Source organism: Myotis yumanensis, unplaced genomic scaffold (genome assembly GCF_028538775.1).
Source record: "Myotis yumanensis isolate MYYU_CA2020_CCGP unplaced genomic scaffold, mMyoYum1.0.hap1 SCAF_3, whole genome shotgun sequence".
NCBI lineage: Eukaryota > Metazoa > Chordata > Mammalia > Chiroptera > Vespertilionidae > Myotis > Myotis yumanensis.
This window is the reverse complement of record NW_027223754.1, coordinates 62,470,047-62,487,541: the sequence shown is the minus strand read 5'-3', so window position 1 is coordinate 62,487,541 and position 17,495 is coordinate 62,470,047. Positions and strand designations below refer to the sequence as shown.

The following is a 17,495-nucleotide window of genomic DNA, read 5'->3' as shown; positions in this document are numbered from 1 at the left end:
ACAAGCCAGGCTGCCGGCTGCCAGCACAGCAGTGGTGGCGGGAGTCTCTCCCGCCTCCTCAGCAGCACTAAGGATGTCCAACTGCAGCTTGGGTCTGCTCCCTGCTGGTAAGTGGACATCCCCCGAGGGCTGCCGGGCTGCCAGAGGGATGTCTGACTGCCAGCTTGGCCCCGATCTCCCAGAGAGCAGGCCTAAGCCAGCAGGTGGTCATCCCCCAAGGGGTCCCAGACTGCGAGAGGGCATAGGCCGGGCTGAAGGACCCCCCGAGTGCACAAATTTTTGTGCACCGGGCCACTAGTAAATAATAAAAAACATAAAACACATATGTACATATGTAGAAATGACGGAACTTTTTTTTTATAAATAAATGGGAGATGGCGATGTAACCATGAAACGACGTACGTTGAGTCCGACATAACCCAAGGACTACTTTAGTAAATTTCCCAGTCAATGTTTTTGGACCTTAGTTGACCACGAGTGACTGAAAGTGCAGAAAGCAAAACTGTGGATAAGAGAGGCTACTGTATTTCATTTATCAGGTTCAGCTGTTAATTTGTAGCGGTCACATAATTTGTCCAGTATCTTCTTTGTATATGGACAATATTGTTATAATAGCAAAATGCTTGTGAGGAAGTAATTCTCAGGGAGTACTCTTTAATTTAGAATGAGAGAGTGCCACAGGAAGAACCTCGTCTTACTTATTGAGACACATTCATTTGTGCTATTGGGTTTGTTTGTTTTCAGTTACAGTTTACATTCAACATTAGTTTCAGGTATACATCATAGTGGTTAGACAGTCATATACTCTACAAAGTGTTTCCCCCAATATTGCCAGTACCCACCTGGCACCATACATAGTAATTACATTATTGAGGTATTCATTACTATATTCCCTATGTGTGCTTTATATCCCCATGACTATTTTGTTACTACAAATCTGTACTTATGAATCCCTTCACCTTTTTTACCTAGTTCCCCAAATCCCTTCCCCTCTGGCAACCATCACACTGTTCTCTGTTTCTTTGTTCATATTGTTCTCTACATTCCATATATAAGTGAAATCATATGGTATTTGTCTTTCTCTGACTGACTTACTTCACTTAACATAATACTCTCTAAGTCCATCTATGCTGTCACAAATGGTAAGGTTTCATTCTTTATGGCTGTATATATTCACTCGTCTGTTTATGGGCACTTGGGTTTCTTCCATATCTTAGCTATTGTAAATAACAAAACAAAAAGACAACCTACTGAATGGGAGAAGATATTTGCCAATGATACATCCAATAAGTGGTTAATATCCTAAACTTATGAAGAACTCATACAACTCAACACTCAAAAGATGATGTTTTTATCCAATTAATAGATGGGCAAAGGACCTGAATAGACACTTCTCCAAAGAGGCCTTATAGATGGCAAATAGACATATGAGAAGATGCTCAACATCAAATTAAAGCCATAGTTACAAATTAAAACCATAATGAGATATCACCTTACACCTGTTAGAATGGCTATCGGCTATAAATCAACAAACACTGTTGCTGGGAATACAGATTGGTGAAGTGAATATGGAAAACAGTATGGGAGTTCTTCAAAAATTTAAAAATGTAACTGCTTTATGACCCAGCAATTCCACTTCTGGGTATATATCCAAAGAAACCCCAAATACTAATTTGAAAGCGTATATGCACTCCTTTGTTCATTGAAGTATTATTTACAATAGCCAAGAAATGGAAGCAAGCCATGTGCTGTTTTTAACAACAAAATTTTACTTCAGTAAACAACACAACTGTTAATAGAAATCTATTTTTTTCTGTCATGAAACATGATTACCATTTAGGAATGGCTTTTCCATTTTTAAGATTTTATGATGTAATTTTTCCCTCCCTATCTTTTAGAACAAAGGAAGCTTACTTTTCATTCTCCTGATGCTTCGTCTGGAATAAATTCTAATGGAATTAGTAATCCATGTATCAGAAGTCCTTATATAGATGGCTGCTCACCAATTAAAAATTGGTCTCCTATGAGACTTGAGATGTATAGAGATGGAACTCAGTATCGGACCTCACTGCTTCGAATCCCTTTTACCCTTGAAGCTCACAGTGAAGAAGAAGAAGACAAAGCAAATGTTCCTTCCACAGATGCCTCTTCACCTGCCATGGACACTACTGGTGTCCACCTGCGGCAGTTGGATAGTGATGTTTCTCATGGCACTCGTTTAGTAGTGACTTCCATGTCTTTTACACAAAATCAGTCTAGTGCTTCTGCAAAAGTCCTGGCACTGCTGCAGGATGTTGAAAGTGAGAAGGAGAATAACACCGTGGATATGGTTGATCCAGTAGAGACAGCAGATGAGAACACTTGGATTAAGGAGCCGGTGGATAATGGGAGTTCACCCATGACTGATTCCTTGAGTATTGAAAACTCTCATATGTGTATGTCACCTCTTGCAGAAAGCAGTGTAATTCCTTGTGAAAACAGTAACATTCAGGTAAAGTATATTCATATTTTGTAGTTTTTAGTTGCTCCCTTGGTGTTCTTTAAGCCTTTCTTTTCTAAGTATGGTAAGAAAGAAAGTGCATTAAATGTGAGGACCAAAGCATTTACTTGGAGTAGGAAAAGATGAGAGTAGAGAATAAATCAAGCAGCTCTGTTTTTTTAAAGAAGCAGGAGTCAGGCACCTTCTCAGGATTAATCTTTCTTTCATGTGGAACTAGTGCCAAAGGAATTAAACTTCCTATATAGCATTTTTGTATTTTGAAAATGCAGTTTTGGTTTTCCTTTGTGATATTTAGTGAGAAAAAAAATTGAGCTTAGAGCACTTTTATGGTTTTTTTTGGCACTTTTTAAAAAAATGTGATTTCATAACCAACATTTGTAATTTTACAATATCTGGTAACAGGAAAGTATGATTCATTTGACTTCATAGCCAGCACTTACTTTCAGAAAGCCACTTGTTCCATTTATTGCCATATTATTTGAGCTAAGAATTTTGAAAGAACTTTAAAATAATCGGAAAGGCAATTATTATCTGCCTTTTCATAGTAATAATAATGCTTAGGTAATTCTTACTATATGCCTAATATGATTCTGAGCACTTTGCATGTGTTAATTTGTTTATAATGTTCACAACAATCCTGTGAAATAGGTGTACCATTATTATCCCCATTTTACAGATGAGGAAACTGAGGGTCGGGGAGGTTAAGTAAATTGCCGTATAGCTAGTAAGTGGTAGAGCCAATATTTGAATCCTGACACTGGCTTTAGAGTTCATATAGTTTAATCCAAGTTTATGCTGACTCATAGCAATAACTACTAATGCCGTGTTTCAGTGTTCCAGGCATTCATTTAATTTTCACAACCCTATAATGCTTTAGTGCTGTCAGTTTTGGCATGCTAAAATTTAAAACTCATGGAGGGATTCTAAATGACCCCAAATTAACTATAATCTTTTGCTCATATTTTTGTGCCTAAACTGTATATCCTGACTTACAGGATCATTGCTAAAAAAAACAAAATACACTAGAATTACTTTTGCCAATTTAGCTTCTAAAGTTGGTTCTTAAATGAAAAAGCACATATAAACTTGGTTTTAAAGGTATTGTGAGCTTATTTTTCTCACTACCTCTCTGCTTTTCACAGCATTTATAGAAGAATTATAAAATACTTTCATTGAAATACACCTTAACCATCCTAGCCATTGGAAGCCTATCTGTCTACTAAATTTTCATCCACTCTAGGAAGAGAATGAATACCTGCAGGGATACTTCAGTCCGTTTTGGGACTTCTTATCCTATATAATAAAGAGCTAATATGCAAGTGGTCATCACGCCCTCACACCCTCACACCTTAATGGCTCAGACACTCAACACTGGGGAGAGAGGAATGGGGACCAGCCAGGCTCAAATGAGCTTGTGAGAGAGGAATGGGGACCAGCCAATCTGCGGCCCGGGAGAGGGACAAGCCGCCCACCCCGCGGTCCCGGGCGCCAATGCCTGCGGCCCGGGCGAAGTCACCCACCCATGGTCCCCTGCAGCTGTGGCCAGCCTGGGCAAAGCTGGCCCGGGTCCTGGGTGCCTGAGGCCGGTCAGAGGGAGGGAAGCCTGGGTCCCGGGTGCCTGCCACCAGCTGGAGGAGGGAATCCTGGGTCCTGGGTGTGGGGTGAGGCAGAGGCAGTTAGGGGTGATCAGCCCAGAAGGGGGCAGTTAGGGGCCATCAGGCCAGTAGGGGAGCGGTTAGGGGCAATTAGGCAGGCAGGCAGGCAGGCAGGCAAAGGTGGTTAGGGGCAATCAGGCAGGCAGGCAGGCAAGTGGTTAGGGACCAGTGGTCCCAGATTGTGAGAGGCAGTCAGACATCCCCCAAGGGGTCCCAGATTGGAGAGGGTGCAGGCCGGGCTGAGGGACGACCCCCAACTGTGCACCAGGCCTCTGATACCATTATAAACCTCTTCCTATATTGAGCAAAAATATGGTTCTTTGCTAGCTAACAGTTAGTTTCAATTTTACCCTTTGTTCCATATCAATCATTTTGTAATTTAAAAATGTTCTCATACATTCTTATTTTCCTACCACAGAGGTAGCTTTCAAATTTGAAGACAGACGTATTTTCCCAGGATCTTTATTGTGCATGGGTTGGTGTCCATATATTGTATACTGTTACCATCCTGGAAAATTCCTTCACCATACTGGGAATCCCCCTTAATCTCTCCTGTGTTCTGTATTCTGTTTTCTATATCCCCCTCTTCTCTTTCCTGATCTATTTCTCACTTTACTGGAACACATTTTCTGGTAGATTGCCAAAGACAAAGTACATTTTCCAAGGTACTACATTGCATGTCTGATCATGTATTCTTTATTGTCTCACATTTGAGAATTTGGAAATAATTGTCCTTTCGACTTTGAAGGCATGGTTTCATTGATTCTGTTCGGTATTGCTGGTGAGAGATCTGAAACCACTGTAATACTTTTATCCTTTGGTACTATATGACTCTTCAAAACCCCACCCCCCAGAACATAGGTTCTTTACTTTGTCCAATGTTCTGAAATTCCAGTGATTCTTTGGTGTGGGTTTCTTTTCATCAGTTGTCCTGGGTATTCAGACAGCTCTTAACTGTAAATTCAAGCCCTTCACTTATTGGCTCTTTTCTTGTAATATCTTAGATTTCTTCTCTGTTGTTGTCACTGTTCTCTCTGGAACTCCTATTGATTCTTTAATTTTTGAAAAAAAATTTTCACTGTATTTTTTATCTTTTTCTAACTTTGGGGAAGTTTCCTCAATTTTATATAATTCTTCTGAATGGGGTGGGTGTTGTTTTGGTATTGTTTTTAAAATGTTTGGCATGGCTAGCAGAGCGGTGCGTGGTCTGGCCTTGGCCTTATTTTCCAGCCTCATTTTGTTTTCTCCAGTCTCTTTGTTTCAGTCCCAGTGGCTTTCCAGAGTTTTGAATAGTCATGTTCCTTCTTGTCGAAGAATCTTTGCATGCAGTGTAGAATTTCTTCCTATCTCACTTTACCTACTTAACTCCTATTTATTTTTTAGTTTACACCTTAATGGTCATGTCATCAGAATAGCCTTCCCTGATCACCCTAGCCGAGCCATGTCTCATTATGTGCTTTCCTAATTCCATGGACATTTTGCATTATTTCCAATTAGACTATTAATCCAGCAATCATGTCTTTCTGTTTATCCCAGAAGTTACTAAAAAAACAAAAACAAAACTTGGCATGTAATAGTTGCTCATTAAATATTTGTGGAATGAGAGCCAAATGAGTGCATATATGAGTTCAACCAGAAGGACATATGAAGTGAGGATATGGGCCAAGGTTTAGAATCCCTGAGAAAAAATTGAGGGAACGGATAAAGGAAGCATGGTCCCTGAAAGGGACTGAGGACCAGCCAGAGAGTAAGTGGGGGACTTTAGGAAAGTGAAGTGTGATGGAATATTTTGAGGAAAGAATACTTAGTAGATGCTATTTCATTTTATTGTGCTTCTCAGATATTGCATTTTTAAAAATTGAAGGCCAGACCCTCTATCAGCAAAAAGATGACAATGGCTTTATTGCAATACTCACTTTTATGCATTGGTCTGGAACCAAACCTGCAATATTTCTGAGGTATACCTGTACCTTCAAAACAAAAGCAAGGGTTGTAGGGCTTGAAAAGTGGCTGTTGGATTAATAACAGAAATAATTTGGTGAGTGAGCAACCTCAAGGTGAGAGGTAAAAGGTAAATGGAAGGAAGGTAAAGTAATGAAAAAATATGTGTAGATAACTTCTTTGAAGACCTTAGATTTATGATAGCTAGGGAGTACATTAAGGTCCAAAACTATGTTTTTGTAGTTTTTCTTTTTATGTCACTTTTACTTTAGATGGGAGAAACTAGCATATTTATATGAATGAGATGGATAAGAGTAAAAAGAACAAAGAAAACTAGGAATTGGCAGGATAATTAATAATAGGTATAGGTTATGTGTCCTTTTCAAGTATTTTACAGTCAGAATCTAATCCTCATGCTAATTTACAGCAGATGTAATAGATGTCATCTGTAAAACAGTGATTCATTTTATACATGAGGGATCTGAAACATGCAAGATGGGATAGAATCTAGAGCTCGGGTAGTAGGATTAGCAGAGGTAACCTTTCCACTTTCATAGAAAGATGGCAGAGAGCAAGGATGGGTGTCACTGCAAGTATTTGGAGCTGGGGGCGGGGAGAGTTCACATGGTTTTAAAGAACATGGGGAACATGAGCTTGGGGAACCCAGATGGCAGATTTCAGTTTCTTTCTCAGCTATTCTATCAATTTCTGAAAGTAAATTCTTTGAGCTTGTTCCCTCTTATTTAAAAAACTAGAGGCCCAGTGCACTAAATTCGTGCACGGGTAGGGTCTCTAGCAGCTGCTGGCTGCCGGCCGGGGCCTCCCTTCCCCTGGCCGCCTGCCACCGCCGCCACCACCTAGTTGAACTCCCAGTTGAATTCCCGGTCAAACTCCTGGTCGAGGGGACAATTTGCACATTAGGCTTTTATTATATAGGATGGGGATGGTAGTAGGATTATAGGATAATGCTGTGATCATTGTGTTTAATGTGAGCATTAGTTTTCAATAAGTAATGAGACTGAGTCCTCCCTGAAAGGTAGCAAGCAAGCAAGAGGGACAGACAATGATGAGAGTGATGAGGGAAGGGCTAGAGTGCTGAGGCCAGATTTCAAGGAACACTTGGTAAGCCACAACTATTGTTAGTTATGAACCTTGAAGGTTTATAGAAAACCACATCTGATTTATGTAGGAGAAAAATAAATTTAGTAACTATGTGTAGCATGACTGGTAGAGACACCATGTAAAGGCAGCACAGTCCAACTGGAAGAATATAATATAAATATTACAATCAGAACTAAATTTGAATTGAAGTTATTTATGGCTGGTGGGATCTTAAGGCAGGATACACTTGACAGTGAGTAGAGCATGACTTGTTAACCTTTTTGAGCACCTCATTTTCTGAGCTTTAACATGATACTGATGCCTACCTTTTTGTCTGAGGAGTAAGGAGATGATCTAGTTGATGCATAATAGGCATGACAGTAGTAGTAGTCTTTTTTTTTAAATTAAATCTTTATTGTTCAGACTATTACAGTTGTTCCTCTTTTTTGCCCCCATAGCTCCCCTCCACCCAGTTCCCACCCCACCCTTTGCCCTTACCACCCCCCACTGTCCTCATCCATAGGTGTACAATTTTTGTCCAGTCTCTTCCCGCACCCCCCACACTCCTTTCCCCCTGAGTATTGTCAGTCCACTCCCTTTCTATGCCCCTGATTCTATTATATTCATCAGTTTATTCTGTTCATCAGATTTTTTATTCACTTGATTTTTAGATTCACTTGTTGATAAATATGTATTTGTTGTTCATAATTTTTATCTTTACCTTTTTCTTCTTCTTCCTTTTCTTAAAGAATACCTTTCAGCATTTCCTATAATACTGTTTGGTGGTGATGAACTCCTTTAGCTTTTTCTTATCTGTGAAGCTCTTTATCTGACCTTCAATTCTGAATGATAGCTTTGCTGGGTAAAGTAATCTTGGTTGTAGGTTCTTGCTATTCACACTTTGAATATTTCTTGCCACTCCCTTCTGGCCTGCATATTTTCTGTTGAGAAATCAGCTGACAGTCGTATGGGTACTCCCTTGTAGGTAACTAACTGTCTTTCTCTTGCTGCTTTTAAGATTCTCTCTTTGTCTTTTGCTCTTGGCATTTTAATTATGATGTGTCTTGGTGTGGTCCTCTTTGGATTCCTTTTATTTGGGGTTCTCTGTGCTTCCTGGACTTGTAAGTCTATTTCTTTCACCAGGTAGGGGAAGTTTTCTGTCATTATTTCTTCAAATAGGTTTTCAATATCTTTCTCTCTCTTCTTCTGGCACCCCCATAATTCGGATATTGGTATGCTTGAAGTTGTCCCAGAGGCTCCTTACACTATCTTCATATTTTTGGATTCTTTTTTCGTTTTGTTTTTCCAGTTGGGTGTTTTTTGCTTCTTCGTATTTCATATCTATGACTTGATTCTTGTGATCCTCTAGTCTACTGTTGGATCTCTGTATAATATTCTTTATTTCAGTCAGTGTATGCTTAATTTCTAGTTGGTCCTTATTCATATCCTTGAGGGTCTCACTAGATTTCTTGAGGGTCTCACTAAATTTATCGAAGATTTCTAGAAAATTCCTAAAAAACCTTATACGTGTGGTTTTGAACTCTATATCCAGTAGTTTGCTTTACTCCATTTCTGCCATTTGGGACCTGTTTCTTTGTCTCCCCATTTTGGCTGCTTCCCTGTGTTGGTAGAGTGGCTTTGTGTGCTAGGTGTCCTATAGGGCCAGTGGCTCAGCCTCCCCAATTACCTGAGGTGGACACTCTTGGTGCACCCCTTTGTGGGCTTTGTGCACAGTCTTGTTGTAGTTAAGCCTTGATTGTTGTTGGTATCACTGGGAGGAATTGACCTCCAGGCCAATTGGCTGTGAGAATCAGCTATGTCAATGGTGGGAGAACTTCTGTGCTGGAGACACCCTTATGGGGCAAGACTTGCTTCAGTGGGGCTTTGGTGCTCTCTGAGTCTGCCCCCCTGAGTGTGTCCCTTATGGATCTGAGTTGTAATCTGGATGGTCCCAATCTGACCACTGGGTACTCTGGCTCTTGGATCTCTAAGGAGGTGCTAATTTAGCCTCTCCCTGAGGCTACCCAGCAGGAGCTATGGAGAGGTCTGCAGATTCCTCTTCTTTGTTTGGGATTGGGAGGTGCCCAGATGAGGCCCACCTGTGAAGCAATGCAAGCTGCTGTGGGGCTTTGGCCTTCTCTTGGATGTTCGGGGTCTCTCTGACCCAGATGCAGTTTGTTAGGTAATTTTAAATTACAAAGGGCCAGCCCATTCATATGCAAAAGCCTCTGCGAACAGCTTGTGTGGGGCAGGATCTCAGGGAACCAACAGGGTGGAGCAAACAGCTATGGCTGATCCTCAGCCCTGCCCTAAGAGGCCCCAGGTCTCAGTGTCCCGTGGTAATCGCTGCAAGCACCTCTGAGAGAAAGCCACCCTCGAGTTCCACCTGATGCCAGATAGTACAGTTTCTCCCCGTATGAGTCTGGGTCCCCAGAGACTCGCCCAGAACTGGAGTTCAGAGCAGTTGGGAGCTTGTGTCTCCCTCCCGATTGTAAAAGACAACCACGTTCTCAGTTGCCAGCCCTTTCGGTGTGCACCTCCGTACCTCTGCACTTTACTTCCGCACCTCCTTTGAGTCTCAGTGTGCTTTTCTCTTTCCTTCTAGTTGTAGAATTCCCACTCAGCCAGCCTTCCTGTGGTTCTGGATGATGTCCGTTTTGTCTTTTAGTTGTATTTTTGAAGTGGTTGTGCGAGGCAGCAATTTTAGGCGTTTACCTATGCCGCCATCTTGGTTTCCTCATAGTAGTAGTAGTCTTGATGAGAGCAGTGGTCAGCAACATCTTACAGGGTACCATTAATCCTTTCCTTCCTCCAGGGTGGGACAAACTGGTGTGCCGTATTTGCTCTCTACTGGACAATTAACTTTTTCCTTAATATATTCAGTTATGTATTCAGTTTTGAGTTTATAAGCCATTTGCTTGGCACTGATGAATAAAAGGAAGAGTTATTGGCAGAGTCTCTGGAGGCAATCTGATAATTACATTTTTGACCAAACAGTTGCAGAATGATAGCAAAACAGGGTGTTTCCCCTGGGATGTAGTACAAGATTTTTTTTATTTTACACATCACAAGGGTTTCGTTCAAATGGAACGTGACTCCATAGTGAACACATACACATCCATCCCTCAAAACTGGAAACATTTTTCTTAAGATGATAGAATGCACTTTCTAAGCTAGTCTAATGCTTGTGATGGGGGCAAAAGTACACACCTTTCCCTTCCCTCTGATCCAAATTTGCAAAAACGAGCCTAAGTGCAAGGTGAATCCTTGTGGGGTTTTGTGTTGTTTGGTGCTCAGGTAAATGCAGTGTGTGTAGACAGGAACTTGGGAGCCTCAGTCTTTATTACCTCATTTTCCCTGACATTGTGAAAGTTAACCTCTCTGAGTCTTAGCTTCCTAATCTGTGAAGAGGGTTGTTGTAAGGAAAAAAAATGGTATGATATGGAGTGCCATATAGAAGGCCTAGCATTTTTTTAGGCACTCAATAAAAATATATGTACCAAAACTGAAGTTGGAATACTCATAAAGGTAGATTGTATTTAGAGATGCAACCAAGCCATTTGGAGACAAGCCTGGTAAATGAGTTGGAGATGAAATTGATTGTAATCCTCACTTTCATCTACTTAGTATAATCACAAGGTAACAGGAAAGCATGTTTAGTGGCTTATTCACTGATTCTAAAGAAAATTGCAAGATAGTAAAGTGACTATTTTGAAGAACCAGTTCTATGTAGAACTACCTTTTATGTTTATACTAGAGGTCCTGCCCCATCTCACAGTCCAGGAGCCCTCAGGGATGGGAGGTGATCCGGTGATCGGGGAATGCGATGCCCCCATCACACCTCTGCTGCTGCCACTGCTGGCAGCGCAAGCCTCAGTCGGCCCTGGTTACTTGAGCCTCAGGTGTCCCTGGGTGGCTGGGGGGCTAAAAGGAATGGGGGAACTCCAGAGGCAGATGCACGGTGGGGGCGGGCCCGGCCTTGCTGCATGCCTGCTGCCCCAGTGGGGCTGAGGGGACTGGGCACCGCCATCTTGTGGCTGTGGGTGCTGCCATCTTTGAGGGCAGGGAGGTCAATTAGCATATTCCCTCCTTATTGGCTATGGGCACCGCCATCTTTGCGATGGCATGAGGGTCAATTCGCATATTTCCTCTTTATTAGATAGGATATTACTTTTAGGTTTCATTCACTATGATCAACTATTACAGTTATGATAGTGTAACTATTCACTTAAATATATTTAAATTTACTTAAACATAAAAGCTCCTCAAAATTTTGTGGATAAGTGAATTAGTTTGCAATGTTATTCTTAGTGTGTTTTTCCCCCTCCTCATTCCTGTCAGATGGATAGTGGCTATAATACCCAGAATTATGGAAGCAATATTATGGATACGGTTGGGGCAGAAAGTTACTACAAAGAAAATGATGCACAAACTTTGGAAGTTGAGACCAAACCTCAAGTTTTTAATATAAAGGTATGGAAAAAACATATGGTTGTAGGTCTTAAGTGTTCACTAAATGGTGACTTTTTTCTACTTTTTCTCCTCTATTTTGCTTAAAATTTTGTTGACTATCATGTTTATACCTAATCAATCCTTCAGTTCATTTAATAGCAGGTGAAGATGATTTTTAAATGGAAATAACTTTGCTTTCCTAACTCTGTTGAGAGTGTTAAAGAAGAGGTTGGAGAGGGAGAATTAGTCCTACTTTGGAATTGGTCCTTGAAATCAGTTCCTTAAAACTAACTGGGAATAGGAGTAGAAGGTGCCAAAGAGGAGGAAACTCAGAGGTTTTTGCCTCTAATATTGTCTTAAAGCCATATGTAAAAAAGAATTTTGATTATGAGAGAGGGAAATAATACAATTGAGAGACTATGTATCAAATTAAGAACACGCAAAGGTAAAAGCTCTTCAAATCCAAAATCCTACATAGATTTTGGATGCTGAATGAGAACACGTATCTTATATTCTAAGTACTTATAATTTATACAAAAATATTCCATTGTTGACATTGACTGAACCTTCTAGATAGGATGATTATAACTGTATGTTCACATTTGAAGTAACCCATCATAATTTCAGGCACTATCAGGAGAAGCTTTAATTTTTTGTATGCCAGTTTAATAAACACAGTAAATATCAGCAAGTGTGCTACTGAAGAGAACTCTCCAAATGAGAGTTAAGACTTAATATGGAGCCACAACTACAATGGGATTATAGTCCATTTCAAAATGAGATACAGGAAGTACTTTTTGGTACTACATATTGATTAGTAGAAAACCCTATCTTCACATCTCTTTAGAATCTGTATTTGGGTTTTAAAAAGTTCTCATAATAGTTGCATCCTCAAACAGTCCTATTTAAACTGAATATAAGGTATTTTCTTCGTTCACAGCAAGACCCTAAGACCCAGAGGTGTTGGATGAAAGCAGCAAATCCCCAATGCAGCAGTCCACAGAGCACCTCTGTCAGAACCAAAGACTATCGCTGAATAGCTCCTCGCTTATTTTTTCTCTCGCTTATTATTTATGATCATTATTGGGGAAGATGCTTCAACTATCAAGCATAGCTTTTTTTCTTTCCCTCCTCAATGTGACAAATCAAGGACTTAGTGACCTAGGAACATCAGAAAAGCACCTGGAGCTTTCAACAAGTTGCTGAAGTACAAGTTTATTTTTTGTCAATAAATATTTTTGTACTAACCTTGAGTGATGTGTTTTACAATAAAAAAACTTTGAGAGCGTTGACTGCTCTATCCTCTGTCATAACGGGGAGGAGGAAAGGCCTCGTTTCTCCTGGTAGCTTGTGGAAGTGGGGTTCTTGGGGTACTGCTGGAGTAAGAATTTCTGGAGGCCCCCACAGGAGGATGAGAAAGGATAGAAAGCTTTATTTCTGTGGAATTACACCCTTGGGTTTCCTAACTCCCCTTTTCCTTAGTCCAGTAATAAAAGAAGTGTAGCTGGGACTTCAGTAGAGCTAAAATCAGAGCCATTGTCAATGTCCTTTCCATGATGGAGCCAGGTGCAGCCCAGCAACTGCCTAGCTTAGCTTATTTCCCCACTGTCCATTGTATTGGGATCCCCATGGCCCTGGGCCATCGAGGCAAAGGCAGGAGAGCCAAGAGAATGTGCCAAGAACAAGAGAGAACTCCTGTTTAGGCCATTATGTATTCCCAAATTTTCATGTACTTGCAGTGGTCACACCCATCCTGGTTAATTTCTGTTCCCAGGTGTAATGAACAGATAAACACCTTCCCTGTCACCCCAACTTTACTGGGCATGCAGCTATCATCTCTTTGTCCAGTCCCTTCCCCGAATGTTTTGCAGGAAATAAGCTGGTGGTTCCCTGAGGAGTGAAAGCTGCAGCTTTCTGGTGAAGCTGCGCAAATGACATGCCTACAATGTCTTGACTTCCCTTGGCTCCTTTCCTATCATTAATAACTAGCTAATTACAACGGTATCACTGCAGGGTTAATGAACTGCTTACTAGTAAGCCTTACATACTGCACTTAGCAGTTCTGAGAACATGTGGAACTATGAAAGTACAGATGAATTTAAATTTATAACCTATGTGAAAGATGTAAATCTGATTTAGATACAAAACAAATTTATCAGAGTTAGGAAGGAGGTAAGGCAGGTTTCCAAAATTTTTCATTTTTGTACTCTGTTCATTTCTATGTGGAAATTCTTAGTTCTAGTGATAACTGGCCTAGTGACTACTTTAAAAAGTGTAAATACCAGAAAAGTAGTACTATCAGCATCTTCATATTATGCATTACTGTTCTCGTTAGTGGATAAATGTGGATGCCCAGAATATTCTCCATCCCTAGGGTAAAGACATCCTTTCCAAGTCAAATTGGCTAGGGAGGAATAGGAACATGGTAGAACCAGGATCAACATTGGGAACTGGTTGACAATGGAGTTCCTGTTAGGGCTTTAGACCTAGGAAGTAATAGTTGGGAAAATATGTAACTAACTTGTAAAAAATTTGTATTTGTCTGGCTATATCAGAGAATATTCTTTACCTTTGGAGAATGTATACTCATATTTACAAATCACCTTTTAAAAATTATCTGATTCATAAATGAGTAACAGTTCATGTGCAGCCCTAGGAAATAAAGACCTAGTAACTTTGTGTCATTTTTACCTTACTTTTTTTTTTGCACCTTTTAAGCTTATCATGAACGTCCAAAAAATATTTCTTGAGGAAATTAAAAACGGCGGCAGAGTAAGTGGATGCTGCATGAATATGCTCCCAGGAACAAAAAGTGTTCTTACCGAGTACTTAGCTCCTCCTGTCCCCCAGCACACTAACCATTAAAGTCATTAGCCTCTAGGTCAGGGGTGGGCAACCCCTGGCACGTGTGCCAAACATGGCACGCCAGTAACTTGCTGGCACACGAAACCCTCTCTTATAATCTTCCATTTACAATTTTTTTCTTAATATCGACTTTATTTTTTCCAGATAAATTCAGTGTAGGTGCATCTTAAATAATTTTACATAACAAGTTATCTTAAAGACCATAGACATGGATTGACGAGAAAGGGGAAGAGCAATTTCTATGCCTCTGCCTTAACTCTCCCTGTCTTCCTAGATCCGACCAGTGTTTTGGTTTCATCCACATACGCTTGTGAATCTTTGTTCTCAGAGATGAATTTTGTTAAGTCTCGTAATAGGAGTAGCCTGACGGATGAAAGTAGTAGCTCGTGCATATCTCTGAAGGTCACGAAATATAAACCTGATGTAAAATCTGTCATCAGTGATGCAGCAGCAAAAGTCCCACTGAGAATATCAAACGGAGTCATAAAGTTTTCTGTCAGACTATCAGTGTACATGTATACATTAAAAAATAAATGTATTTTTCATCATCTTATACTGTGTTTTTGTCGCTTGAATGAATTTTATTATTTCTTCAAGGTTCTTCACATACATACACCTTAAGAGATATCAAGTAGGCGTAACATGTTCTCAAAACATTAGGGTTGGCAGGCGGAAGAATTTTGAGTTAGAGATTTTGCTGGTTTTGACACGCACTCACAAAAAGGTTGCCCACCCCTGCTCTAGGTCCATTGCTAAAGATACTTCATTAGGAAGTTGAGTCCTTAATCACATAGGTTTTAAATTGATACCAACTTAAGACTATTGCTATACTTAAGAGTTCTAAATTCTAGGGGTAGGAGCTTCCCTGGCTATGTTTTTGTGTGAGTTTTTTTAATAGCACAGGTGAAGAAACAGTGAACAAATAATGACTATTACGTGGATTCAAACACCACCTCTGTCACTTAACTACTAGAATTGGGCCATGAAAACCTCAATCTTCTAATCTGTTAAAGGATAATAGTCCTACCTATCAGAGCTTCTTAAGTAAAATATTCCAAGTAAGCTACTTAGCATAAGAACTGGCACGAGTAGCATTTTAGATATCAAGGCAAAGGCTTTAAAGGGGGAAAAGATTTCTGGAAATCTTGAACTACTCAATAGGGACTGATGCCTGAATTAGGCCTTCCTCATAAATGAGACAGAAGAGAACAAACTTGGAAAGATAGACATAAGGTCAGTTATAGCCTCCTTGCTTTACCAAGAAGCCTCCCTGTTCCTCTACTGCAGGTAAACTATGGTCCATTGGCCAAGAATTTTAAAGTAGTTTGGGGAGGGAGAAATCAAATGGATAATATTTTATGACACATGAAAATTATGAAATTTAAATTTGCGTCTATAAGGTTTTGTTGGAACATAGCCATGCGCGTTTGTTTACATAGTCTCTGGCTGCTTCACATTGTAAGAGCAGACGAGTTGAGTACTAAGGTGGTGACAGACTGCACACTAGCAGATCCTTAAATGTCTGGCCCTTACAAAAAGGTGGTTGACTTCTGCTCTTGTCTTTGTCCATTACTTGGACCCAAGACAACTCAAAGCTATCTTCCTTCAACTGAAACAATTTCTGCGTCAGTGTGTGGATGTTTTCCTCAGTAACAGGACACTGGAACAAACCATTTAATAATTTCTGAGCGCCTAAAAGTACACACTGTAATTATTCCCACTTAGTATACCTCTGACATATATGCCAATTCTCTCATTGTGCTGCAAGTCCCTTCAAGGCACAGGCAGTTTACTTAACTGATGATATGCCTGGTACACTGTAGGTACTTAAGAGATTGAATAAGCCAAGTAAAATGTTTTAAGGTAACTATCTCAAAATATTTTTGAAAGCACCAATTTATCATTACTAATTTTTGTGGTTAACAAAGGAAGTAGTCACTCTGACACGTCAAATTGTAAAACTTCAATTTGTTCTCTTTAATATTTATTTACACAATCCCCCTTTCCAATACAATCTGATACACAGGTAGTTTAAAAGCCATTCATTACCTACTTTTTATTTTATAAGTAACATGATGTGACATTTAAAATACTCTTCAGTCTTTCTTTGGGTCCTAATCCCTTATTTGGGGGAGATATTTGAGGTGAAGGTCAAGAATGATGATCATTCCTATTACCTAGTATAAAGCAACTATTTTTCCAGTCTTGCCTTCCTACAATATCCAACTCCCAAACACACACAACTGTTCAAGCATCATTTAGGAACTGCAAGAGGCTTTCTAACAGAGAGTACATAATGTAAGTTAGATAAATTAAAGACAGCACAGATTACTGAATTCCCAACAGATCTTAACTGTCTTGAAATCCAAACACTGCCATACTAAACAACACAGGTTTCAAGATTTAGATAGATGGTTCTTTGCTTCTAAAAACATTCTATTTTTCTCCATAGGGAAATGGTAGTTTTTTTTCTATCAATATTAAATAGTCAAATCACTTTTGCAAAGTTAATCGGCTCTTCAATGAGAGCATGAATGCTCCCTTTAAATGATCTTTACAGATCCCTGAATTTGCTATCATCACTATTTAAGTGATGGATATTCAACTCAATTTTTCTGCATAAATAGCTTTGTTCAGTCCAGAAGTAAATGATGGGACAGACACAGACAACAGTTCAATAAAAATGTACATTTTTAAAATTAAAATGCACTTTAAAATAATAAACTGTTTCACACACTTCTTAGGATTAGAAATGTCCTCTCAATTTTTTTTTGTTTGTTTGTTTGTTTTTAATTTTTTTAAAAGGAAACCAACCCTTGAAATTTTTTTGCTGGCTATAGCTATTTTTCAAGCTTCTTCTTCTTTTTCTCTGGTTCACTGATGTCCATGTTTGAAGTATTAGTAGGAATACTTATTCCTGGTATCTAAAGTAATACAAATGGGGGAAAATTAGGTTGAGTAAAAGTATAAAAGAAGGAATA

At 39.7% G+C, this 17,495-nt stretch overlaps 2 protein-coding genes across 6 annotated transcripts in view; one reads left to right on the top strand and one right to left on the bottom strand.

The window, feature by feature from the left end:
• BORA (BORA aurora kinase A activator) overlaps positions 1-12,939 on the top strand; it is a 29,293-nt gene extending 16,354 nt beyond the window's left edge. For 3 of the 4 annotated variants that reach the window (XM_070408957.1, XM_070408958.1, XM_070408959.1), the window contains exons 10-12: positions 1,899-2,491; positions 11,539-11,670; positions 12,590-12,939. In XM_070408957.1, the coding sequence (XP_070265058.1) occupies positions 1,899-2,491; positions 11,539-11,670; positions 12,590-12,685 (821 nt within the window). In that variant the 3' untranslated portion in view covers positions 12,686-12,939. The remainder of the gene's footprint in view (positions 1-1,898; positions 2,492-11,538; positions 11,671-12,589) is intronic. The other variant, XM_070408962.1, reaches the window with a different exon arrangement.
• A 3,519-nt stretch (positions 12,940-16,458) lies between these two features.
• DIS3 (DIS3 homolog, exosome endoribonuclease and 3'-5' exoribonuclease) overlaps positions 16,459-17,495 on the bottom strand; it is a 30,838-nt gene continuing 29,801 nt past the window's right edge. The window contains exon 21 of one of the 2 annotated variants that reach the window (XM_070408955.1): positions 16,459-17,438. In XM_070408955.1, coding sequence (XP_070265056.1) covers positions 17,355-17,438 — 84 coding nt within the window. In that variant the 3' untranslated portion in view covers positions 16,459-17,354. The remainder of the gene's footprint in view (positions 17,439-17,495) is intronic. The other variant, XM_070408956.1, reaches the window with a different exon arrangement.